Source organism: Natrix helvetica (genome assembly GCF_964273705.1).
Source record: "Natrix helvetica genome assembly, chromosome: 6".
Taxonomy (NCBI): domain Eukaryota; kingdom Metazoa; phylum Chordata; class Lepidosauria; order Squamata; family Natricidae; genus Natrix; species Natrix helvetica.
In genome coordinates, this window is record NC_138553.1 from 15,302,929 (window position 1) to 15,330,399 (window position 27,471).

General features: G+C 46.0%; 1 protein-coding gene across 4 annotated transcripts; it reads left to right on the top strand.

The window, feature by feature from the left end:
* RAD52 (RAD52 homolog, DNA repair protein) lies at nucleotides 1-27,361 on the top strand. Of its 4 annotated transcripts, none has more exons than XM_081957259.1 (13): nucleotides 1-212; nucleotides 4,096-4,316; nucleotides 5,164-5,237; nucleotides 6,239-6,340; nucleotides 7,916-8,009; nucleotides 10,201-10,268; nucleotides 11,613-11,731; nucleotides 11,817-11,892; nucleotides 19,667-19,851; nucleotides 21,748-21,887; nucleotides 24,087-24,161; nucleotides 26,110-26,310; nucleotides 27,223-27,361. In XM_081957259.1, the coding sequence occupies exons 3-13, from the start codon at nucleotides 5,166-5,168 to the stop codon at nucleotides 27,282-27,284; spliced, it is 1,194 nt and encodes a 397-aa protein (XP_081813385.1). In that variant the 5' UTR covers nucleotides 1-212; nucleotides 4,096-4,316; nucleotides 5,164-5,165; the 3' UTR covers nucleotides 27,285-27,361. The 4 variants fall into 4 exon arrangements, with proteins under 4 accessions (XP_081813385.1, XP_081813387.1, XP_081813386.1 ...); XM_081957260.1 differs by lacking the exon at nucleotides 1-212 and adding an exon at nucleotides 1,853-1,919; XM_081957261.1 differs by lacking the exon at nucleotides 4,096-4,316.
* The last annotated feature ends 110 nt before the right edge of the window (nucleotides 27,362-27,471 follow it).

Here is a 27,471-nt window from a genome sequence, read left to right on the forward strand (position 1 = left end):
CTGCTCTTTTATCTTAGGGTTGAGTCCAAGGCGGCTCTGGCTCGTCTCGGGCTCCATTTATCTTTTGTCCGGAGAGGGCGGTGCCCTTGACAGCCGCCTTGTACGGAGGGCAAAAAAGGGGCTCAACGATCGTCCCGCTCTTTCAGAGCTGCCTGACGACGCCATTCCAAATTTTCAGTCCCCTTTTTACGTCTAAGGGATCCTACTTTCACGTAAGTTTCCTGCCTATAGGGTTTCCTGCCTAGGCAGGGGGTTGGACTAGAAGACCTCCAAGGTCCCTTCCAATTCTACTATTGCATTGTATTGCATTATTTGTATAAGTTGATAAAAGGTGTTATTCGGTTTGCTCAGCTATATGGCAGACAGGCTGATCCTAGTAATACAGGAGGATATTTGTGGCTCAAGGTTGAAATGAAGGGTCCTTGGTCCTCTCTGGGTTGTCTAGTTTAATGAAATGAAGGACTAGGGGAGACATGATAGCAGTCTTCCAATGTGCTCTTGTTTTCTTGCAGACGTTTAGAATAGCAGAATCGGAAGGGACCTTGGAGGTCTTCTAGTCCAACCCCCTGCTTAGGCAGGAAACCCTACACCGTTTCAGACAGATGGCTATCCAACATCTTCTTAAAGACTTCCAATGTTGGGGCATTCACAACTCCTGGAGGGAAGCTGTTCCACTGATTCATTGTTCTCACTGTCAGGAAATTTCTCCTTACTTCTAGGTTGCTTCTCTTCTTGATTAGTTTCCACCAGGGGTGAAATTCAGCAGGTTCAGAAATTTTGAGTAGTCCAGAGAACCGGCAAATACCACCTCTGGTTGGCCCCAGAGTGGGGTGGGAATGGAGATTTTGCAGTATCTGTCTCCTGCCATGCCCATCAAGCCACGCCCATAGAAAAAAAGTTTAAAAAAATGAATTTCACCACTGGTTTCCACCCATTGCTTCTTGTTCTACCCTCAGGTGCCTTGGAGAATAGTTTGACTCCCTATTCTTTGTGGCAGCCCCTGACATATTGGAACACTGCTATCTTGTCTCCCCTAGTCCTTCTTTTCATTAAACATACCCAGTTCCTGCAACCGTTCTTCATACGCTTTAGACTCCAGTCTCCTAATCATCTTTGTTGCTCTTCTCTGCACTCTTTCTAGAGTCTCCACATCTTTTTTTTATATCGTGGCAACCAAAACTGAATGCAGTATTCCAAGTGTGGCCTTACCAAGGCATTATAAAGTGGTATTGACACTTCACGTGATCTTGTTTCTATCCCTCTGTTGATGCAGCCTAGAACTGTGTTGGCTTTTTTGGCAGCTGCTGCACACTGCTGGCTCATATTTAAATGGTTGTCCACTAGGACTCCAAGATCCCTTTCACAGTTATACTATTGAGTTTCATTATTGTAACTAGGTAACATCACCAGTGCTACAAATAATGTAATATAAACCGAGAGCCAAGCTCCCTCCTTACTGGTACTGATGATGTTACCTAGTTTGGGTAATGAAACGTCTGCAAGAAAATAAGGAAGCTCTGAGGGCACTAAGGGCTGATCATAAACTGCTAATCAGGATCAGTTCTGGCTAGAGTTGGGAGATATAGATCTAGAGATGGTTAGAATGGGAGACCACTAGGACATTCCCCCCCCCCCGGGGGGGAGTGAGTGAGGGCTTATGGATTGGAAAGTCCAAAATAATTATGGAAAAAGACGACTTACAGGTAGTCCTTACCTTACGATCACATTTGAACCCAGAATTTCTGTGGCTAAGTGAGACATTTGTTTTGAGTCAGTTTTGCCTCATTTTACAATCTTTCTTGCCACAGTTGTTAAGCGAATCAACCCATTTGTTTTAGTGAATCTAGCTTCCCCCATTGACTTTACTGGTCAGAGGTTTGCAAAAGGGGATCAGATGACCTTGGGATTCAGCAACCGTCGTAAGTATGAACCAGTTGTCAAGCATCTGAATTTTGATCACATGATCATGGGGATGCTACAAAGATTGTAACTGTTAAAAACGGTCATGAGATACTTTTTTCAGTGTCGTCATTTTGAATGGTCACTAAATGAACTATTTTAACTTAGTTAAAAGTACTTTAACGTAACTGCACCTGTGTATGGTTTGCCAATTGCACAGTGGCAGATAGAACAGCACTCCAGAGGTTTAACGTCATTGCCCAGAGCAGGGGTGTCCAAACTTGGGAACTTTAAGACTTGTGGACTTCAACTTCCAGAATTCCCCAGCCAGCATGGCTGGCTGGGGAATTCTGGGAGTTGAAGTCCACAAGTCTTAAAGTTCCCAAGTTTGGACACCCCTGGCCCAGAGGATCATTGGTTGCCCAAAGAGCTTTATAGCTCCTGCTGCCTAAAGAAAGTTCAAAACATTCTTAAAGATCCATCTCATCCTGGGCACCCTTTTTTTTTGAACTATTACCATCTGGCAGACGGTACAGGATAATAAAAACAAGGACAAATAGGCTGAAAAACAGCTTATATCCCAGGGCAGTAACTATTGAATTCTACGGTATAGTGCAATATTAATGCAATATCGGGTTTTCAGTTTCAATTATATAGCATGTGAAGGATGTGCCTTTGTGTTTTTATTTGTACAGTTATATGTACACTGAAGATGGCATTTAATTTCGTTGTACAATGTGCAATGACAATAAACTAAACTAAACTAAACTATTTGAAGTCAAGGACTGCCTGTACTAATTGCTTCTATAGTGCCAGCAAGAAAACTGTATTATGTCCTTCATCCATCTCAATGTGGAGGAAACCACTTTTGCTTTTTTTTTAAACAATCATTATCTCTGCTTCCTTTCAAGCATTTACCTTAAATTAATGCTTTTTAGCTGTTCTTGGTATGATAACACCTTTTTTTATACAGCTTCATAGACAAATGAAAATATTTGCAGAATCTGTGGGGTTGCTAAGAGCTCACACCGATTTGATGGCAATCAGTTTTATGCAAAAGCAGCTTGCCTTGACACTGTATTATAAACATTAATCATTTCCCAGCTGGAAAGCCAGACATCTTGCTGAAGAGGAAGTGTGGGACATGTAGTCCAAATGTGATCAAGATGCACCAAGGTGGAAACATCATGCTGAGCAAAGTAATAGCATTGGAGCTTAACTACTCAAGTCCTTGAGTAGCAATGTGATGAAAGCAGATTAATTTTCAATTCCGTTAGAATCATTTGCATCTTTGGACAAGACTATTAATGGAGAAACAAATTTAAGCATGTTTTGGGAACTCTTGTTTTGCTGAGTTTCAATGAAAACCTTATAATATTATTTTTATAAAGCTTGTGATGCATAGATGAAGTTCATAATTATTATAGAGGACAGTCAACCATATCTTTTTAAAATCAAAGGCATACCTGTAAAATATATTCAATTCTGATACATTTAAAAAAAACTTCTGAGATGGGAAAATTGTTCCTCTTGGTGCACCTTGATATGAGTTGGCTGCATTTCCTTTCCTTTTCTTTACCTCATGCCTTTCATTGACTTACTGTTTCTTATTCCTTTTTTACATTCTGCATAAAATTGGCTATTCTGGAGGGGAACATCATGATGGAGATAAATATATCGTGTGTGTGTGTGTGTGTGTAGATATAGTTAGATAACTAGATAGATACCATATATAGATATAGAGATGTAGATATATGTATGTATTTGCGTCTGTATGTATGTGTTCTGACTTAGGCTTCCCCAAAAATTACGAAGCAGATTCCTGGTCCAGACAAAACCCCTTTTATTAAACAAATGTGAATTCCTCTCATTCGCATTCAGCAAGGCCTGGCAAGCAGTCTTTCAAAGGAATATTTATGACTACACACCTTATCTATCTTGGAAAGCTGCCATGTAAATATTTTCCAAACACAGTGCTGTGCAAGGAAAGACTTGGCACAGAGTCTCTGAGATTCACGGACAGATCTTCACACTCCTGAAATGAATCTAACGACCAACCGAACAAATTGTTTCCTGCAAAAGCCCACTCCCCTTTCACTCCTCTTTTATTTCCTATGGGAGGGGCCATTCACCATCCACCTGTGGCTTTACTCCCAAGTCGACCCTGATTTCTTAGCTGTTCTTTTCTTCTGGCAGCTCTGCGCATACACACTGGGAACAGGCTCCAGCTGTTCTTCTGCCTCACTGATGCCTGACTCCGAAGGCAGCTGAGAACTGCCAGACGGCTGTGGCCCCATCTCTGCCTCCGACACAGAGCCCTCATCAGAGCCTTCCCCAGACTCCAGGACTGGCCCAGCTTCCTCCCCAACCTCCTCACTGTCCAACTCTGCTGCTAGCTCCATTGGCAGACCACAACAGTATGTCTGTCTGTCTGTCTATGTGTGTATATAGGATAAATGTATGTATATAGAACAAAAATGGCATTTTCATGCAGTTCAGAGTAAGCAACTTAATGCCTTTCAAAGCTTTTGAACTTCTGACAGGCTGTGCCTACCAGGATTTATGGCAAATGTAGTGCAAATACTCAGTAATACCAGATTGTTACGCTTAGGCGGTCTTTCTGTCAGCATTTGTGCAGACTAATTCTGTTCAGATTTAGGTTGAAATAGACAAAGTCTGCTTCTTTCTTTCAAAGAAGTGTTGCTTTGGTTTAATGGAAATTGTTGCATGTATATTTGCATCATTTTTTTTTTTATAATCAGAAAAACACCCTGCCTTTCATCTCAGTCACTAGGATGATCAAGGAGTCATCGTACCGTAGTATAAGGGAAAAGCTATTCTTGGTTTCAGGTGCATCTTATTCTCTGACTGAAATAAAATGCTCTCTTTAATTAGGAATTTCTCATTTATTAGGAAAAGTCAAGTTCTGGAAAAAGAACAAAATTTGCACGGAGCTTCTGTGCGGATATCCTGCTCTGCTAATTCTGAGGAGGTATCTTCACATTAATTCTTTGCAATATTTAGGATTACTATTGGTTCAAATGTATTAATGGAACTTACTTCTCCTATCGGTATCTTGATTTATCGGTATGATTTATCAGTTGTTTGTATCTTACGATTCATGATTGTATCTTACGATTTATGGTCGATGACTTATCATTTTGTTGTTTGTACACTGAGAGCTTATGAACTGGAGACAAATTCCTTGTGTGTCCAATCACACTTGGCCAATAAAGAATATTCTAATATATATATATTTTGAAGGGATGTCCAGGGTAGAAATGGCAAGAGATGGAAATGGCAACACCAGTGACACACCCAATACATGGTTTGGACAGGTCAGTATATCATTGCTTTTAGTTAGTTAGTTAGTTAGTTAGTTAGTTGGTTGGTTAGTTTGCTGCCCATCTCGCTGCAGCTATCTTAAGATTCTCAGGGATGAAGTATTGTGCAACATTTATTAGGGATAAGAATATGGTTTCTACATCATCATAACAAATCAGTAGGAAACGTACTTAGATATTTTAAAGGAAACAGGCCTGGATGAAAATCAGGTTGGCGCTAATCAATCTTTCTGAAATAATCCCAATGTATTTTGTATCCTAGGGACGCAGTGGCTCAGTGGCTAAGATGCCGTACTTGTCGATTAGAAAGGTCGGCAGTTCGGTGGTTCAAATCCCTGGCGCCTCGTAACGGAGTGAGCTCCCGTTACTTGTCCCAGCTTCTGCCAACCTAGCAGTTCAAAAGCATGTAAAAATGCAAGTAGAAAAATAGGAACCACCTTTGGTGGGAAGGTAACAGCATTCTGTGTGCCTTCAGCATTCAGTTATACCGGCCATATGACCACCGAGATATCTTCGGACAGCCCTGGCTCTTCGGTTTTGAAACAGAGATGAGCACCATTCCCTAGGGAACGACTAGCACATACGTGCGAGGGAAACCTTTACCTTACCTTATTTTGTATCCTATGCAGAAAACATGAAGCTCGGGTATTATTGAGATTATTTTACAAAGAAGACTTTGTACAATTTTGAAGTGCTGTTTAGGTCTCTCTTTTTTGGATTAATTCATAAATTGCTTCTTGTTGAGGAATACTAGGCAATATGCCGATATAATTATCTCTTCAATTTGCATTAAGATAGTGAGACTTCAGGAGTGAACTTTTAAAATGTTACTTTTATCATTTTATAATTTATGACAGTATGATAACAGTACAGTTTATTCTTTCATTTTGAAAAAGACTTAAGTGTGAGCAAATTAAATCTTGAAATGGAAACAATCAGAAGAGGCAAGAAGGCAGAAAGGTGGCTAAATCTGTTGATTTTTGTGTTTTGTGAAGTGCCAGTACACAGCAGATGAGTACCAGGCTGTTCAGGCAGCTCTGCGGCAGAGGCTGGGCCCAGAATACATCAGTAGCCGACAAGCCGGAGGAGGACAGAAGGTACAAATTAGAGATTAGAGCTTTACTTTACTTTGTACTGAAAAGCATCCTTTTAACCCCAGAGATGTGAACCTGACAGGCTTGGAGTAGCATGTTAAGATGCGTTAACACTTAAAAAAAAAAACATGTACTACATAGCTGTCAACAGCTAGTATCACCAAACCAGATTGTTGAAAATCAGTACTAACCTTCAGGTTGTCAAATTAGAATCGCTGACAAGAGATTTCAAGAGAAAAATAAACATAATCCTGGCCAAAATGGCTCTAAAAACGCCAGGTTTTTATTGCAATATTATATGTTGTGTGTACAGCTAGTCCTTGACTTACGGCCAACTTACAATTGAGCCTCAAATTCCTGTTGCTAAGGGAGAAATTCGTTAAGTGAGTTTTGCCACGTTTTACGATTTTTCTTCCCACATTTGTTAAGTGAATCATTGCGGTTGTTAAATGAGTGACACGGTTGTTAAGTGGCTCTGGTTTCCCCATGGACTTTGCTTGCCAGAAGGTGGCAAAAGGGGGTCACGTGACCCCGGGGGGGGGCACTGCAACCATCATAAATATGAGTCAGTTGTCAAGCATCCGAATGTCAATCGGGTGACCTTCGGGATGCTGCGTAAGTGTGAAAAATGGTCATGAGTCACTTTTTCCAGTGCTGTTGTAACTTTGAACGGTCACTAAGTGAACTGTTGTAAGTCCAGGACTCCCTGTTTTGCCCAACTAGCTTTACAAGGGATCTCTCGTTCTGTGGCACTGAATCTTCCGACAGCTTTTCACACATGTAAAGGAGTATGACGCATATAATGCTCAATCCCACCTTTGCTCCCTACATATCCCATCCCACACTGTGGCCTAGATTTTGAGATATTACCAGCTTTCTCCTCCTGAAATAAGAGTCCATCTGATCACTTTAATATTTATGTATAGCTCTTATGTAGAGAGCTATTTAAGTGAAAACAACGTCTGTCTCCGAGTTGGTAGACATAAAAAGTAAGCCCCGTTAAAATGTATTTTGTTACCTGCTTCTTTATGGTTTTTGCTGTGCTATGTCATAATATAGTTAGAATATAGTAATATAGTTAGAAACTACGTATATTACATAGCTATAGATCCTTCTTGAAGCTTGAATCTATATATATAAAAATGTGTGTGTGTGTGTGTGTGTGTGTGTGTGTGTTCCAGAATAACTCTGGAACACCTCAAGCAATCTCAACCAAACTTGGTACACAGAGATAAATAATGTGTGTGTGTGTGGGGGGAGACATCTTTAACACCCCTTGAGGTGTATGTGTGTTCTGTTAAGATACAGCCTGTTGTGCCTTAAAGTGGCTTCTACTGTACTGCCGTAAAATGGCTTCTACTGTACAGCACAGTGGAGTTGCCACGGTAACGGCTTCACATACTCCACAAGGGGGTTCCCTCTGGTAAGGGGGAAAATCCAACATTAGAAATTATAATTTGATTTGGACATTTTCCCCCTATAAATACCCAGGCAATGCCATGTTATCTATTGGTATGAGATAAAAATGGATATTTGATAGTCTACAGCAAAACGTATTTCCTTTCTTTTTGCTCTCAGGTTTGCTACATAGAGGGACACAGAGTCATCAGCCTGGCCAATGAAATGTTTGGATATAATGGCTGGGCTCATTCTGTCACTCAGCAGAACGTTGGTGAGTCCAATAAGAACTTTGTTTCGATTAAAAAATGTGGGAAAAATATTCCCACCACAAAGGCAATGCTAATAAAATGTAAAAGAAAAGGCTGCGGGCTTCGCAATACTGCTCTGTTCAGGGAAGCTTTTTTGAACTGGCAATAAGATTTCATGTAAAGAAAATTAGGAAGCAGGTTTTTTTTTTCCATTTTCCATGTGTTCCTGATAAAAATCCATTGTAGAAGAGCATGAGAAATATTATGAGGAATTATAGAATTGCCTCTCTTCCTTAGGCAACTTGAGACCTTGAAGTACGAGGGTGGCCAAGAATTCTTGGAGTTAGTTTGCATATAAAATAGCAATAGCACTTAGACTTAATATACCACTTTACAGTACTTTACATCCCTCTCTAAGAAGTTTACAGAGTCAGCCTATTGCCCCCAGCAATCTGGGTCCTCATTTTACCCACCTTGGAAGGATGGAAGGCTGAGTCAACCTTAAATACCTTAAATAAAATCTTTATTAAAACCTTAAATAAAATTGATGCCTATTCATCATTTTAGATTGATTTCCCAGCCAGAAAGCAGATTTGCTTATCTCTGCTGTAGTTCTCTTACCTCTTAAGTGAAATCACCACAATAGCGTGTTATTCTACTAGTTACAGCTTTTAATGTGTCTTTTGCTAGTCCTCTCAAGCACCCATATTTATTTATTACTTGGTTTTCTAATTTGATAGATGTTTAAAACTGTTCCCTGCGTGGCCAGATCCAGTTTGTACAATATTCTCAAATCTTGAATTCTGTTATATCAGGCCTGCAGCCTTCTTTTCTTTTGGATCTTTGGCCTGCCACACTTTCTATTATTCTACTATGCATTTTCTACTGTGGGAAAATGGGAGGGGGGATTGCAGGAGTGAGTTGTCTTGTAGCCATAACAACATTCTTTCTAGAAAGCCAAGGTCATCTTTTGTCTTTGCACCTCTGCACCTGACCTGACCAGAACTGGATAGATGGAACTGCCAGCATGGCAATGGAAGATTGGACATGGGATGGACTTGGGGGTGTGGGGGCAAGATCTTGAACTTTCAACTAGGTGGGGGAAAACATGAAGCTTTCAGATTTGGGTTTTCCCAGATGTGCCAACGTTGCTCTCTTAATAAATTGGAACTTCGAGGAATACTTTGCCTTGGACTCTGATATACTTTTGGATGCTATTTGGAACCCTGACACTGTTGCATTTTTGTGATCGGTGGTCACTGCCTCCCGGGTTACCAGTCCTTCTGTGACTGTTTCTCTCCACCTCCTGCCTCTGTCACCTGCAATACTTTACACTTTTTGAAATTGGTAGCTTCTAAATTAAAGAGCTACCATGTTTCCCCAAAAATAAAAGCTGGTCTTATTTTCTTTTGGGCCCCAAAATACGCACTAGGGCTTATTTTCAGGGAAACAAGATTTTAGAGTGATCAGCCCCGCCCTCTGGCGCTCACACAAGAGCCCAGCAAGCACGCGGGGACTGATGGCATCCGGCAGCAGCTGCAGTCCGCTGGTCCATTAGTCGGCGCACTCTGGAGCTGCGCAGAGCGGAAGGCACAGCAGAAGGCAGGCGATGCCGGCACACCACACGGGCTGCAAGCAACCCAAGAGACATGAAACAAACCTCCAGTGGCCACCTGCCGCTCGGCCCCACCGCCGCTCAGCTTTCCCGCGGCCTGTGCATCCAGATCGCCTGCCTGTCCCGCACGCCTCTGCCTCTGTTTTAACAACACAAGACAGGGTGCATTCATCATTTCACCTGAATGTATCCTTTTGCTTTTTGCTGTAGTAGTCTGTTAGGAAAGGTCAAGCACTGATATATGATACAGTTCCAAGTAAAGCTTCTTTGGTACTTCTAATTAACACGGAACAATATTTATGGAAGGTTTGTTTCCCCCAAATATGGTATCTTATATTCAATATGTGCTAACCATAAATAGCTGTTTATTTAAACAATGAAAATGATCAGGCACCCTTGAATTTAATTTTAGTTAAGTGTGTTCTCTTGCTTCCTTTTTATATAATTTATACTGAGTTTGGCCTTAGTTTTCTTTTCAAAAATAAAGGCTACCATAAAGGTCCTTTAAAAAAACAACAACTCTCATGCAGTTTTATATATTTCTGTTACTGCTTCTTGCCTTAGTCGTTAGTGTAACTTTTTTCTTCCTCCTTTTGTAGATTTTGTTGATCTAAATAATGGCAAATTCTATGTGGGTGTTTGTGCCTTTGTGAAAGTTCAGCTTAAGGTAAGCATGCATATGTGGGTGGGTATTCTAATGAGGTGGGGTTTTTAGGAACAGACAGTTAAATCAGAGGTCCCCAACCCCGGGCTGTTGCCTACTACCACAGCCTGTTTGGAACTGAGCCATACAAGCAGCAGGCGAGCATATGCGCGCAACTCCACTTGCACGAGCGGCAGGTGCTCACGTTTGGAGGTGCAGCTCAGTTTGTGCAAGTGGCGTGCATGTGCGCCTGCCACTCACACAAACGGAGCTGTGCATGAGAGTGCACGCGCCCGCCATATGCATGGAAACAACCCTTCTCCCCTGCTGGACCGCCAAACCAGAAATGTTGGGGACCACTGAGTGAAATTATACCTAAATGTGTACAATAAGAACTCTTGAAGGTGCTATTTATAGTCAGGCGGAGAGATCCTATTGTTATTACTCTTGTCAGTTCTGTTACTGGTTGAAAGGGATTATTTAATGCTGAAGAAGTTACTCCACTTATATTTTCCCCTTTGTTATAGGCCAAAAATACACTTGCTTTGAAGAATTAAAATACCGTATTTTTCGGAGTGTAAGATGCTCCAAAGTATAAGACGCACCTAGCTTTTGGAGAGGAAAAAAAACAACAACAATCTGCTTCTCCCAGGAATTTGCCTCCTTGCAGCAAACAGCAAACAGCCCATTTCAGTTTCAGTTTCAGCAGAGCCTGATTAGCACAAGCAGCTGATGGTCGGTTGGATCGGCCTCCCGACGTTTCAGGCTGCAGGGATTGCCATAGCCTATTTCCGCTTTTGCACATCCCATTTTCAGCTTCTGCACACCTCGTTTTTGGCCTCCGCGCTCTCCATTTTCCACCGTTCTGGGCAGCATGGATCGGAATGGGCAGAAAATGGGTAGTGCGGAGGCCAAAATTGAGATGCAGAGGCCGAAAATGAGGCATGCGGAGGCGGCAATAGGCAATGGCAATCCATGCAGCCTGAAACAGTTGATGGTTGGGAGGCTGATCCAACCAACAGCTGCTTGTGCTAATCAGACTGCTGAAGCTGAAACAGGCTGTTTGCTGTTTGCTGTTTGCTGCAAGGAGGCAAATTGCTGGGAAGCAGAGGCCAAAGGGTGGGCGGGTATATAAGATACACCCAAATTTTCATCGTCTCTTAGGGGGAAAAAGTGTGTCTTATACTCCGAAAAATATGGTAGGTTGAAGTGTGTGCTCCTGCAGATGAAGTATCCAAATCCCTGTAGATTCCAAAAAAATATATGAATGCACCTCCGTCATCTATTCCTTTTTTCCCTTCAAATATTAAGAAAGGAATTGTGAAGGTAATTATAGTAAGGGGGGATATAAATCTACTCATATTGCAGGATGGGGCTTACCATGAAGATGTTGGCTATGGAGTAAGTGAAGGCTTGAAATCTAAGGCCTTGTCCCTTGAGAAAGCAAGGAAAGAGGCTGTCACAGATGGATTGAAGAGGGCACTAAAGTAAGAGTAACCAACGCATGCAATATTTTGTTGTTGTTGTGAAATAGAGAATTATGTTTTAAGAAGCAGCCGTCTGTCTCTTCAGGTGCTTTGGTAATGCTCTTGGGAACTGTATTTTGGATAAGGACTACTTGCGCTCAGTGAATAAGCTCCCCCGGCAGGTATGTTGTGGGGGAGGAGGGACAGGGGGAGGAGAGCAGGTTTCAAAGAAAGTAGAAATGCCAAATTCTGGAGTGAGCACAAATTGTAATAATTAATAGTAACTTGCATCATTTATTCTTCTTCATAATCACCATATTTCACCATTTGCCTTTTTTCTCTTAGAAATGTTCTCTCTTTTGTTCATTATTACTCAGAACTAAGCCAAAAGTATTACGTCATCATTCTAGCATTATAAAACAAGTTGTTGTTTTTTTTGTTTTTTTGGCGTTATTTGGAATAAGATTCTGTAACCTGCACAAAAACACACGTAACTTCGTATAATTTTTATGCGGATCTTAAGAGTATATTGTTTTCTACCTTAGGACCCTCTGGATAAATTATCTTGAACCTTGCAATTCATTTATTAATTTACCTAATGGTAAGGTTAATGGAGCTTATGTTTATTTTTGCACAATCATTTTTAAGATGACACTATGAAGCTTCTAAAGATCCCTCTTTTAATATCTCTCGGCCTTGCCACAAGATTAATCATGGTTTATTCACTCTTTAAAACCTATAATTGGATAACTAGCCTAGTCTCAAATGTTCCCCTTTTAGGGAATGCTGTTGGCTGACAGCTACAAATGGCCCTCGATATCTGGATCCTTTATCTGGATCCTTTTCAATCTGGGTTCGAACCAGAAAACAGCACTAAAACGGCACTGGCTGCACTAGTCAGTGACCTTTGGAGGGCTCAGAATGAAAATGGTGTAACCAGTCTGGCCTTCCTTGCCCTCAGTGGCTTTTGATACCTTCAACCGTGGTATCTTGGCTTGGCTTGGCGAGCTGGGAGTGGGAGGAGGCACTGTGTTATGATGGTTCTCCTCCTTCCTCTGTGGCTGGTCCCAGTTGGTGTTGGTATAAGGCAGGGGTATCAAACCCAAGGCCCATGGGCCAGATCCGTCCCGCAGGGCGCTCAGATGCGTCCCACGGGGCTTACCTTTGCTATCGATTCGCAAATGTGAGCGCACACGCTCAGCCTTCCACGCATGCCCTTGGGCTTAAACAAAAGTGCCTAAATGAGACAGTGTAGAGCTGGGGTGGGTAGGTGGGTCTGAACCGGTCCAAAACGGCAGAATACCACCTCCGGGGCTGCTCTGGAAATAGCAAAGGACCAGCCCATGGTTCCTCTGCCAGCAAAAACAGAGCTTGCGAAGGAGCGGGTTGCAGGAGGCCGTAGCAGCCGAAAACGGAGCTTGGGAGCATTTTTTGCTGGCAGAGCACCACAGGCACCCCTGACACAGGTGACGTCAAGCTGGCCATGCATTCCCCCCCCCCCCCCCACCCGGCCCTCCTGGAGGTCAAACACAACCCTGATGCAGCCCTGAATGAAATTGAGTTTGACACCCCTGGTATAAGGGGAGAGGTTGAGCATTAGGGCTTTGTAATGCTGATGATAGCCAATGAGATATCTCCACCCTCAGCCAGGCAGGTGTTGCTGTGGCAATGCTGGACAAGCTACCTGAAGGCTGCACTGACTTCCAATTTTTTTTCTGAGTTTTTTCTGAGCTAGCATCTATATAGTCCCATAGGGCAGTGTTTCCCAACCTTGGCAACTTGAAGATGTCTGGACTTCAACTCCCAGAATTCCCCAGCCAGCATTCGCTGGCTGGGGAATTCTGGGAGTTGAAGTCCAGACATCTTCAAGTTGCCAAGGTTGGGAAACACTGCCATAGGGCACCATGCGTTATGTAGTATCAATGTTAGTCTAGTCTTGTTTTCTACTTTTCTCATTTTCTGGTGATTCTTTTATTGGTGACCATATAAGTCTTTATAAGTACAAAAATAAACCACAGAGCTAAATGATGAGTGCACATTCCAAATTCAGTTTGGAAGTATAATATGCCACAAATGTCTAAATGCTACTTCTATTCAAGCAGGATCCCCTTTCTCTAAAGTCTTCTACTCATTCTACCAGGTTAGATACGGTGGGCAAGTTCCTAGTCCCTTATTTTAAAGGTTGCCATCCTATGGAGGCTAAGAAATGTACCTTTTCTGGAACAGCCCACTCTATAGAAACCTTCCCCCAAAGCTTAGCAGGCCTTTTACCTTCCTAAAGGGACACAGTGGCTCAGTGGCTAAGACGCTGAGCTTGTCGATCAGAAAGGTTGACAGTTTGGCGATTTGAATCCCTAGCGCCAGGTAACAAAGTGAACTCCCGTTACTTGTCCAAGCTTCTGCCAATCTAGCAGTTCGAAAGCACGTAAAAATGCAAGTAGAAAAATAGGAACCACCTTTGGTGGGAAGGTAACAGCGTTCCGTGTGGCTTTGCCATTTAGTCATGCCAGCCACATGACCACAGAGACGTCTTCGGACAGTGCTGGCTCTTCGGCTTTGAAGCAGAGATGAGCAATGCCCCCTAGAGTCGGGAATGACTAGCACATATGTGTGAGGGGAACCTTTACCTTTATCTTCCTAACTTTCCATAAAGCACTGAAGGCCTGTCTTTCCATCCAAGCGCTGGGATTAAAACAGCCGACTACACATTGGAAACTTGACTTGGCCCCAAGTTTATATACACACTTGGACACGGACACACACACACACTTGGTTTTAATAGTTTAATGTCAAGTGCAGGAAATCGGGAGTCAATGCAGTTCCATCCGAGGGCCGAGAGTCGGACTGCTGAACCACCCTGGCCTGCTTTGGACCTATTTGGGTCCGTCAGGGTGGTTGGGGAGGCTGGGGAGACCGGAGAGAGGCCGGAGAGGCTGGAAAATGGATGCGGGGGCCGGGGCTGAAGGCAGGAAGAGGAACGGCGACGGCGCGCATATGTTTGGCGCAGGCGATGGCGGAGGGAGTAAGGAGACGTCCGTGAGAGTGACTGGCAGGGCCGGGGCTGGCCGGGACTGGCTGAGCAGAATGGAGCTGAGCAGCCGAGCAGCTGAGTAAACGGCAGAGACGGCAGCGGCGGCAATGAGAAAAACGGGAGAGGAGACGCCGCTGCCAGGGGGCCTTGCTGAAGATCTGCTATCTCCGAGCGTCCCCTGGTGGCTCCCCCCGCCTGCAGACCAGCCAGCACTAATAAGAAGACGCCGAAGGCTTAACATCAGGATATTGGAACGCTGGGTGAGAGCCTGGAATATGAGGTTTTTGGGCTTTTTGGGAGGGAGCCAGGACAGAGTCTGGAGTTACAGGACGATGGCCGGGGGTGGTCTAGAACAGCAGAAGCTACCGGAAGATCGGGCCTAGGGCCATGGAGAGGCCGGAGTGGTGCCTGGATTAAGCAGGCCTAGGCTAAGAACGCCCCCCCCACCCACTGAGGACCCTAGACTTCTGTCCATGAGCTCATGCTCACCTGGGACCATCTTATGCCCACTCGGGACCATATAGGGCTTTCACCCACTTTTGTCATCTTTTATCATCGTTTATCATCTTTGCCACCTCTATTATGCCTGCACCATCTGGACATTTGGACTTCTATCTGCCCCATCCTCATCCAAATACGAACAGGATTCTGCCTCTTACCCCCCCCCCCCCTACTGACTTTGTTACCATCTGCAGCAGCTTAACCCCACTGGATTCTTATATCAATTTACCTGAGGTCAGACCTGCTCCGCCTGCGGGAGGCCCCTCTCTTGCAGGCATGGCCCATGGCTCTCTCAAGGGCCCGCCTCGATGACGGGTTTGTCAACCCCGAGGTGCAGGAAACGGAAGCTAAGGGGTTTTTTAATTAAATGCTTTGTATCTTTTTTAGGGGGTTCCAGGGTGGGGGGGAGGGTCCATCAGACCGGGAGGGAAGCCAGTGCCAGGCAAACGGGTGAGTCCAGGAAGGAAGGGAACGAGGGGAGGGGGGGGAAAGAAAAGGTCATTTCAACGGAGGGTTGTTTTATTACAACGGTCGTGGGGAGAGGGGGATGCAAGGACAGGAGAAGATCCCAAGGTCGGTTGGGAGACCGTGGCTGCTGGCTACGCCCGTTCGTTTGTACCAACCCCCGCAGTTGGGGTGGTCAGGAGCTACAGAGCCAGGGCCTGTGGCTGATGCTTTGCAATGCAAGGTCTGTGATTAACAAGGCCCCCCTCATCAATGAGTTGATCTCAGAGGGGGAGCTAGACCTTGCAGGGATAACGGAGACCTGGTTGGGCCACGAGGGCGGTTTGCCCCTCGTGGAAATGTGCCCACCGGGTTTCCGGGCATTTCATCAGCCCCGGGCCCTGGGTAAGGGTGGTGGGGTGGCGGTAGTTATTCGGGAATGTTTGGAGCCGAGAGAGTTCACTGTTCCTCAGATACCCGGGTGTGAGTCCCTTGGTGTGAAATGGGGCCCAGGGAGGCAGTGGGGCTTGCTGATTGTATACTTGGCTCCTCGCTATGCATCAGCAGCCCTGCCCGAGCTCCTCGAGCTGATCTCGGAAACGGCAGTTGAGACCCCCAAGCTTCTGGTTATGGGGGATTTCAACTTGCCGTCGACGGGAGAGGCTTCTGAGGTGGCTCGGGAGTTCATGGCTTCCATGATGGCCATGGACCTGACCCAATTAGTTCAGGGCCCCACTCACGAAGGTGGTCACACACTGGACCTTGTTTTCGTATCTGAGCAGTGGACGAGTGATCTGGGAATGGGGGATTTAGTCATCACGCCCCTGTCATGGTCTGATCACTCATCTCTCTGGCTGAACTTCCCTGGCGCTACCTCCCACCGCGAGGAGGCGGAACCAGACTGTCTAAGCTGGTACCGCCCCAGGCACCTGATGGAGCCGGATAGATTCCAGACGGAGCTTGGGCCAATACCTATAGCCCTGACCCGCTCCCGGTCGGAGGACCTAGCGGCCGCCTGGAATAGGGCGGCGGCTGGGGCCTTGGACCAGGTTGCGCCTTTGCGACGTCTCCTGCGGCAGCGATCCACCCGGGCTCCTTGGTTTACCGAGGAGCTGAGGGTGATGAAACGCCACAGGAGACGTCTAGAGAGCAGGTGGAGGTCCTCACGCTCCGAATCTGATCGAGCACAGGTAAGAGCCTACTTGCGGACTTACCTTGTGGCATTAAGGGCGGCCAAACGTAGACATTGTGCCGCCCTTATTGCGTCCGCCGATAACCGCCCTGCCGCCCTGTTTCAGGTGACCCGCTCCCTCCTATCACAGAGGACGCGGGGGGCACCCCTGCAGGGAAGAGCAGAGGAGTTTGGGGAATATCTGCAGGACAAAGTCGCTCAGATCCGGAGCGGATGGGCCCCCTTCAGTGGACCGGAAGAGCCGTCAACAGCGAGTCTTGTGAGACCACTCTGGGAGGAGTTTGACTCTGTTGCCCCCGAGGATTTGGACAGGTTACGTGGACGGCTGCGACCCACCACATGTTCAATGGACCCGTGTCCCTCCTGGCTGGTACTGGCATCCTGGGAGACGACACGAGGCTGGCTTCTGGGCCTGGTGAACGCTTCGTTGGGTGAGGGATCCTTGCCAACCGCCTTGAAAGAGGCGGTGGTGAGGCCCCTGCTCAAGAAGCCTTCACTGGACCCAACGGAACTAGCTAATTACCGTCCAGTCTCCAACCTTCCCTTTTTGGCGAAGGTTGTTGAGAATGTGGTGGCGCAGCAATTTCCGCGACACCTCGACGAATCCGAATATCTAGACTCACGCCAGTCCGGTTTCCGACCCGGGCACAGCACGGAGACAGCCTTAGTCGCGTTGGTTGATGATCTCTGGAGGGCCAGAGATAGAGGTTGTTCCTCTATCCTGGTCCTATTAGACCTCTCAGCGGCTTTTGATACCATCGACCATGGTATCCTATTGCGCCGGCTGGGGGGGGATGGGAGTCGGAGGCATCGTTCTACGGTGGTTCGGCTCCTACCTCTCTGACCGGACGCAATGTGTGTTGACAGGGGGGCAGAGGTCGACCCTGAGGCCACTCTCTTGTGGGGTGCCGCAGGGGTCGGTCCTCTCGCCCCTCCTGTTCAACGCATATGTGAAGCCGCTGGGGGAGATCATCCGTGGTTTTGCGGTTGAATACCATCTGTACGCTGATGATACGCAGCTGTACATCTCAACCCCAAACCACCCCAACGAGGCTGTCGAAGTGATGTCCCGGTGTTTGGAAGCCGTCGGGGTCTGGATGGGGGACAACAGACTCAAACTCAACCCCTCCAAGACTGAGTGGCTGTGGCTACCGGCACCCCGGTTCAGCCAGCTAACTCCATCGCTGGCCATAGGGGGTGAACAACTCCCCCCTGTGGAGCGGGCGCGCAATTTGGGCGTCCTCCTAGATGCCCGGCTGTCTATGGATGACCATGTGGCAGCCGTGGCAAGGGGGGCGTTCCACCAGGTTCGCCTGATGCGTCAATTGCGCCCCCTACTGGACCGGGATGCCCTACGCACGGTCACTCATGCGCTGGTGACGTCTCGCCTGGACTACTGCAATGCCCTCTACATGGGGCTTCCCTTGGGACGCATCCAAAGACTACAGCTAGTCCAGAACGCAGCCGTGCGGGTGATTATGGGGAGCTCAAGATACTCCCACGTGACACCTCTCCTGCGCGAGCTGCACTGGCTGCCTGTGGTTTTTCGGGTGCGTTTCAAGGTATTGATTACCATCTTTAAAGCGCTCCATGGCACAGGACCCAGTTACCTGCGGGATCGTACCCTCCCGCACACATCCCTACGACCAATCCGCTCTCACAGGGAGGGACTACTACTGGTGCCGTCCACTAGGCAGTGCCAGCGGGCGACGCCTAGGGGTAGGACCTTCTCTGTGATGGGCCCAACCCTCTGGAATGACCTCCCCCCCCGACATTAGAACTACCACTGACTTCCGTTCCTTCCGTCAAAAATTAAAGACTCACCTGTTTCGATTAGCTGCCTGGCACATTCTTAGTTTTTACCTCCCGGTGGATATATTTTAATGGGTAATTTTGGGTAATATTTTAACTCCTGGGTTATTAGAGTTTTTAATGTACTATATTTATTATTCTATATACAGTCTTGCAACCTCCTCCACCTACGTATTTAATTATTTAACTGTTTTATGTATGTATTTTATAACGCATTTTAGTGACTGTACACCGCCCCGAGTCCCTTTCGGGAGAGGGGGCGGTCTATAAATACGAATAATAAATAATAAATAAATAAATAAGTTCAAATGATTGCATGCTAATGCCCTCAACAAGAGGTCAACGCAAACTGGCCGTAGAGAAGAATCAACAGAATTCAAGATGGGCTGGATTTAGATCTCATATGGGCGCAAAGGGACTCTAGACTGACGGTGCGCTTGACCCCTCCCTCGGGCACAGCATGGTCATCTACATTTAATAGGTTTTTAATTTTTGATTGTGAACTACCCAAAGTTTGCTATAAGATGGGTGTCTATATAAATCTTTTAAATAAATAAATTGCCATAAAAAATCAAAAGAAGCCAAAGGTGATCTGCAGGGTACACGGCCCTAAGAATAATTGTAATTTGCTTTAAACAGATAAATAACGCACATTAGCTCAGATTACAGCATTGGCTAAAAGTATGATGTGAAGGTGCAAATTCTGCATGAAATACCCCTTGTTTTCCGGGTAGCTTTACCTTTGGACTGGGGTGGGGATGGGGGGTATTTCCTGGGCAGCTTCCCCCTGATAAATTATGTGAAATGCTTCTACTATTCTCTGAATTTCTCTATTTCAGGGGTCCCCAAACTTGGCAACTTTTAAGACTTGTGGACTTCAACTCCCAGAATTCTCCAGCCAGCTCCGCTAAATATTTGGAAAGTTGCCAAGACCTCTGCTGTACTTGAATGGCTTTCTGTTTTATCCTTTTGCTAGATGCCTCCAGATTTAGATTTGGGCAAAGTGAAAAGACAGGACTTTGATCCTACTATTGAGAAGGCAAGATATAACAGCTGCTTGCAAAAAGGAAGTGAAGACCAGAAGCTCTTTTCCTTGTCTACCCCAAGCAAATCTCGCAAGTCGGCTTCTCCCTCGAACGCGATTGAACAAAACCAACATAGGTTAGCAGCTTCATTAGATGTTTTTCCCCCGGGCAGGCACACATTTTGAAATGATAAACTTTTCATAATGAGGTTTAGAAAGTTGCTGGCAAAAGTATCCTGAACTTTAATTCAGTAAGAAATTCCTGAGCGTTGTCAGATATTCTACTTTTGTTCTGGCAGGAGGGAAAGAAAAAGTAATGTAGGATGGCTTTTGTGAATCCTGTCAGGAAAAAAAGAGAGTCTAAATGTTTCCTATTTCCTAAGTGGGTATAAAATTGGCAAGGTACATATCCAAGTGGCACATACTGTATTTTTTGGAGTATAAGACGCACTTTTTCCTCCCGAAAAAGAGGGTGAAAACCTGGTTGTGTCTTTTACGCTGAAAACAGCATTTGTGCCCTACCGAAACTCCTCCCCTTTTGCAAAAATGGCTGTGCCGAGGGTTTGGGAGTCTTGCAAAGTGTTCCTGGTGACTGGGGAGGGCAAAAATGAGCAAAAAATGGGCCATTTCTGCCCCCCTCAGCCCCCAGGAGCACTTTGCAAGATTCCCAAAGCTCTGCATGCCCCCCTTTTTTCCTTCAAAAAACGGCCAGTTTTTGCGAAAAACGAGCCGTTTTTTTGTTCGTCTTTGCCCCCCCCCAACCCCCAGGAGCACTCTACAAGCCTCCCAAAGCTCTGCATGCCCTTTTATTTTATTTTTTGCAAAAAACGAAGTGTGCAGACGGTTGGGGAGGCCTGCAGAGTGCAAACACATTTTTTAAAAAAATTACCTCTTCAAAATCATGGTGCATTTTATACTCGGGTGCGTCTTATAGTCTGAAAAATACGATATATCCTATAGCAGCTTTTTTCAGTCTGATGCCCTCTGGTTGCACTAACATTACGCTTTCAGAATTTATTATCCAGCACGAATTCCTCTCTCATGAGTTTATACTGGTAGTCTTGGATCTTCAGTAAGTTATTAAGAAGGCTTGAGTTTCTTCAAAGTTCCATTTTATTAGAGATGTCATACTGGCACATCCGAGAAAACCCAAATCTGAAAGTTTCCAGGTTTTCTCCACCCAAGTGAAAGTCCAAGTCCCTGCCCCAGCACCCACATGTCTGTCATATGGCCCAATCAGGCACCGTCCCAACTGGAGATGCCTCGCAGTCACGCCACTCCAGGTGCTGGGCAAGATGTCCTTGACTCTCTGAGAAAGGAATGTTATTATGACTATACACCTCCCATACGTCATATAACCCCCCCCCCCTCCCGTTTTCCTACTGCATGGAAGGCCTGAAGGCCCAAATGTAAAAGATTTCTTCCAGGCCTGACAGATTGACTCAGCCTTCCATCCTTCCAAGGTCGGTAAAAGGAAGATCTAGATTGTTGGGGACAATAGGCTGACTCTGTGAAACCGCTTAGCGAGGACTGTTAAGCCTAAGTCTAACTGCTGTTGCTAAGTGCTATTATTAGAAGAAAAGTATCATGGAATTGAAATTTAATATGCCATAAGCAAGCCTTGCCATCCAGCATGAGGAAATGTTATTAATGAACTAGAGCAGGGGTGTCAAAGTCAAGGCTCGGAGGCCAGATCCAGCCCGTGGGTGCTTAGATCTGGCCAGTGGGGCCCGATCTAAGGAAGTGGCAAAGGACCGGCCCACGGTGCCTGTGCCAGCAAAAACGGAGCCCAGGAGGGCCGCGGGCTTCAGGAAGCCATCACAGCCAAAAACAGAGCTCAGGAGCCTGTTTTTGCTGGTAGAGCACTTGGGCCGCCACAGGTACCCCCGACACGAGTGACGTCGAGCTGGCCATATCCACCCCAGCCCCCCCGGGGTCAAACACAACGCTGATGCGCCCCCCCCAATGAAATTGAGTTTGACACACCTGAACTAGAGGGATAATCCCCCTTGGTTTGTACTCTGTTATCACAGGATCTCACTGCCCTTGGATTACGACGCAACTCAACTTCGGAAGATACGGCAGAAGCAGCTTCAACAGAAGTTCAGACAGGAGATGCAGGAGAAACAGCAGATGCAGTCAGATGTTTCAGCTTGCAGGGCTAAAGATCAAGGTAAAGAGGGTTGCAGGAACTGGGTATGGCTAGTCTAGAGAAAAGAAGGACTAAGGCAGTGATGGCGAACCTATGGCATGCGTGACTTCCGGTTTCCTCTGAGGGTCGTTTTGAGCACTCCGAAGGCTTCAGGGACCTTCGGGAGGCTTCCCTGAAGCCCCCGGAGCAGTCAAAACGACCCTCCGAGCAAACCGGAAGTCCGTTCCCGAACTTCTGGTTTGCCCGTAGGCACTCCAGAGGCTTCAGGGAAGCTCATGAAGCTTCCGGAGGGCCTCCGGGGGCAGGGGGCTCTTTTCGCCCTCCCCAGGCTCCTATAAAGCCTCTGGAGCCTGGGGAGGGCGAAAAATGGCTTTAAAAAAGGGTGAACTCAGCTGGCCAGTGCGTGCATGCGCACTGGCCAGCTGACAGGGTACCGCATGCCCTGACAAATGGCTCCGCGTGCCACTTGTGGCATGCATGCCATAGGTTCGCCATCACTGGTATAAGGTCTCCTGCTTGAACAGGGGTGGGGGTGGGGGGTGAATTAGGAGACCTCCAAGTTCCCTTCCAGCTCTATTCCAGATAGAGGAGAATATAAGTAGTATGATTAATTCCTTCCATGTTAATTGTGCCTTCGTCAGAAGGAGAAAATGACCTGCCAAACAAAGGTTCTTTTATACAAAAATGCATAAGCTGTTAATATCAAACACGTTTAACTTAAAAAGAAAACCATAGAGGAAAAAAGAGGTAGTGAAATAAATAATCTGGAATAGTTTTAGGGATGCAGAGGATCAGAGTGTTTAAACAGGAGGTGATCAAGTAATTATAGGGGGCAATTCTAATTGACAAAAATTTAAACAGTTGAGCCGTAAATAGATTTTGTGAAGCAATTTTGATGTAGTTTTGCAAGAAAATAGAATGATGTGGAGCTCAGAGGGCTGGGAAAGGCTTGGACCCAAAGAATGGGAGAGTTGCAGTGACTTCTGTTGCCCCTGAAACTTTCCCAAGTGCTGTTGAGTCACATTTGACACCTTTTCCAATAAGTGTTTGGATGAAAATATTCAAGGGGATGGAGGAGGGAATCAACAAAATACAATGACTATCCCAAAGGATTCCAAAGGATTTTAGATTTCACTTGAAAAAAATTATTTAAGTATAAATACAGCACAGTTCGTTTGATGGGAGGGGAAGAGGAGATGAGGGCAGTGAAAGGCTCTTCCTTGTCACTCAAGATAATTATAAGGAGTTGCAGTTACAACAGAAACATTAAGAAGCTCCCCCACCCCACCCCGAAGAAAAGCATTCAATCAGCTGGAAGGGATCTTGGAGGCCTTCTAGTCCAACCCCCTGCTCAAACAGGAGACCCTATACCAGGGGTGACAAACTTGATTTCATTGAGGGCCGCATCAGGGCTGTGTTTGACCTTAGGGGGAAGGCTCTGGGATGGGTGTGGCCAGCTTGACATCACTTTGCCAGCGAAAACAGGCTCCCGAGCTCATTATTTGACTGCGACATTTTCCTGCAACTCTCTGCCAGCAAAAATGGAGCTCTGTTTTGGCTGGCAGAGGCACTGCAGGCTGGTCCTTCGCTGTCTCCAGAGTGACCCTGCAGGCCACATCTAAGCACCTCGTGGGTCGGATCCGGCCCCCGGCCCTTGAGTTTGACACCCCTGCCCTACACCATTTCAGACAGGTGGCTGTCAAGTCTTTTCTTTAAACCTCCAGTACCCACAACGTCTGTAGGCAAACTGTTCCACTGGTTCATTGTTCTCATTGTTAGGAAGGTTCTCCTTAATTCCAGGTTGCTTCTCTCCTTGATTAGTTTCCATCCATTGTTTCTTGTCTCACCTTTTAATTAAATTAAAATTAAAAATTACAAAAAAAAAAAAAAACCAATAGCAAAATGTCCAGTGATGACTGACACACACACACACACCCGTAGCTCTTCAGTGCCAGGAGAAAAAAGGAAGCTGGGAAGGGAAAGGGAGAGAATACAATCTCCTGGGAAGAAAGAGACCAGTAGGAAGTTGATCTGCAGCAACTCGGAGTTGCACCGTTGCGCTACCACCGATTCTCCTTTGATGACATAAGGAAAAGACTCTGATATGCCGTTTGTCCATCCCCAATTTAGTTTTACCTGCCTTGATCCTGTCTCCCTGCCTCAAATTAGAAAGGCGGGTGACCGTTTCACTCTTCAAGCAATTCTGTTCTTTGCATACAGCGGTGTCCACTCCCCCTGCCTTGGAATGCAACTCTTCTGTACCACCGGAATCTGTTGTGGATGAATTCCTTGCAGGTGAGTGTAAAATTGCTTTAAGTTGATTAGCTCTTGGTTTTTTTCATGGTATTCACGGCACCAATTATTACGGTACAATCAGTGGTGGGTTCCTACCGGTTTGGCTGAACCGCAAGTAACTTGGCGACCTGGGTCGCTGGAACCGGCAGTGACCCAGGCCTGCCGCGCCCTTGAACCGGTTCTCTTGTTTTTTGCTTCTGTGCATGCACAGAGCAATTTTTGTGGTGTTGCGCATGTGTGTGCAGTGCGCAGGGGCACGCGGCATAACTCTGAGCAAACTGGCAGTAGGTTCTGCCGGAACCCACCCCTGGGTCCAATGTACATCCTCTTTTTCTCATGCAACTCCTCCCCAACACACTTGGTTTGATGCTGAATGCAGACTGTGGGAAGGACTGTAATGAAAGGAAGAAACAGCCAGGGGGGCATGTATAGCAAAAAGTTACTGGGACCAAAAGTGTTACCCATCTATTCACCCACATTCTGTGACGACCCAGAGCGAGGCACGGAAGCAACACAGAAAGAGAACAGTTCTGACTCCCCTTTATTGCTCCGACGTTCCCCCAAACATCCTGTCATGCCCCTGTCAGAGTCGGACTCTGTGACGGAAGACAAACAGCTGGCAGAGAGTGGGAAAGTGGCTCCGTTGGCTGTGGAGGAAACTGGGGAAGGGCAAAGTCAGGCTGGGCAGAGGAGGGGACGGAGAAGAGAGCAACGTGGGTTGTGTGGCTTACGAGGGGGGAAAGGGCCCCGTTTCCCTTCACAAGGCACACCTGGGGATGGAGTTTAAAGGAAAGGCAAATGGGAGGGTCTGTTGTCGGGAACAAACACTGACTTCATTTGGTGTTAACTGCTTATCTGAGTTCCTGGCATCCTCCCAACTGGTTTGATTTACTGCTGTGCTACTTCACTTCTGGAACTCCTTATCTTGCTTGCCCTGCCATATTAATGACCTTATCTTGCCTTGTTGGATTTATAATTGGAAGTTTTCTGTTTACAAGGTTTGGACTGGAGTATTTTCAGCCAAAGGCTGTTACAGGTTTGTGGAAGAGTTTTTCTCCAGGCCGGAGAGTTGGCAGGGACGTTGGGGGCACAGTTGGTGTTAATAAAGGGACTCATACTGGTTTTCTGGCAGTGTTGCCTTTGTGCTATACCCTGGGCCATCATATGCCCCCATGTTTACTGCAAGTCCTGGAGCAAAGCTCTCTCACACACCTCCAACAGCCTCTGGCTGCGAGTAATCCAGCAAGCAAAGTTAGCAAGGCAGCAACCAAGGCAAGAAGTCCAGTGAGGCAGGCAAATCGGACAAGGCACACAAGACAAAGCACAGCAAAATCCAGACGTCGGCAACTGCATGCGAGGCTCCACGGATTCAGTGCTTGATCCCAACAAACGCCCCTCCCAACGGCGTCTCCTTAAATCTCAGTCCCCAGGTAAGCCTTGTGAAGAGGGGCAGGGCGCTCTCCTCCAGAGTCATTGGGTTGGCCTGCGCTGCTCCTGCCTCCTCTCCACAACTCCATGCTCGGGGAAACAGAAGGGGGTGGTCCTTGCTCAGCACCGGAGCTCCGTCATTCCCCTGCTCCACTGCCTGCCCTCTCTTCCCCCTTCTCTCGGTCGTCCTGTGGCCATTCTTCCTCGCTGGCAATCCTTCCCAAGCCTGAGAGACCCAGAGCTGCCTCGACCTTCTCCGGTCGTTTCTCTGGAGCCAACGAGGTCTTGCCCTCTTCCTTCGTCGGCCCCAGCTCCAGCTCATCATCTTCTGCGGACTCAGGCTCCGATGGAGCCATGACATATTCCCTTTTTCTAGAAAAACTCAGATGTAAGCATTCTCATATCTGAGCTGGACCCTGACTATTGCGGCTTCCATTACAATCTAGACCCGTTGGGAATCAGACGCATGACTGAACAATCAGTGGTTGAGGTTTTAGTTTTAATTCCTGACTGATTACAGATGATCCAGAACTGTGGGACTTTCCTTTGGAAGCAACTGGTCACAATACAGCAGCAGTGCCAGCCCAACGCTTACATTCACCTCTTGGACAGCATTCCATGATGACTCGCAGCCGAACCCCACAAAGAATAAATAACCAGCAATCAAACATAAAACCTTCATCTTGGCATCTGTCCTCCAGTCCCAAATCTTACTTAGCAGGTAAACTGTAAAAGAGATAGGAAAACGAGTAACTTTGTCTACATTAACTAGGGCTATATGACAAAAGCATGTAGTAGGGGGGAACAAATAACATATTGTCTACTCTGTGAAAAGCAGCTAAAATGCAGCTTCTGGACCACGAGGAATGTTGTATATGAAATAGGATAGCTCAGCACATGAAGCTGGACGGGAATCTAAACCGTGTCTAAATCCTGCAGAGCACAGAGAAAAAAAAATCCTCATATTTCCCAGTGATTCCAGCCTATGCATTATAGGCAAGTCATTAAAACTCTAAAGCAAAATTGCTGAAAATGCTGTGGTAAAAAATGAAACAGGACACATTTTATTGTAGACTAGCTGATAACCTGGCATTGCCTGGGTATTTATTTATTGGGGGGAAATGTCCGGATCAAACGTAATTTCTAATGTTGGATTTTCCCCCTTACCACAGGGAACCCCCTTTTGGAGTACTGTGAAGTCATTACTATGGCAACTCCACTGTGCTGTACAGTAGAAGCCATTTTACAGCAGTACAGTAGAAGTCGTTTTAAGGCACAACAGACTGTATCTTAACAGAACACACACACCCGAGGGGTGTTAAGGGTGTCTTACCCCCACACTATTTTTTTCCAGAGAGTAAGTCATCTGTGTACCAAGCTTGGTTGAAATTGCTCGAGGCGTTCTAGAGTTATGCTGGAACACAGACACACACACTCACAGCCATCGATTGATTGATTGATTGATAGATAGATAGATAGATAGATAGATAGATAGATAGATGATAGATAGATGATAGATAGATAGATAGATAGATAGATAGATAGATAGATAGAAAAACTAGGTGAAACTAGGCAAAAAACCATATATTTTTTTAAAGGAAATCCTTTTCTGAATGACTGTTTTCTATTTCAGCTGAACAGAGCCCCTACCGAAAAGGCCAAGGCATGAAAAAGAGAAGACTGGAACCTGCATAGAAAACACTTCAGACTCTTCAGCACGAGGGTTTTAATTCAGAATACATTTTAGTCCAATAAAGTTGCAGACCAAAGTATATTTTCTAGATTTTATTACAGGAAAAAGTGCATTGCTTTGCAGTATTTAACTAATGGCTTAAAATGCCACTTCAACTCTAGTGAAAAGAATTAAATATTACAAGTCCTA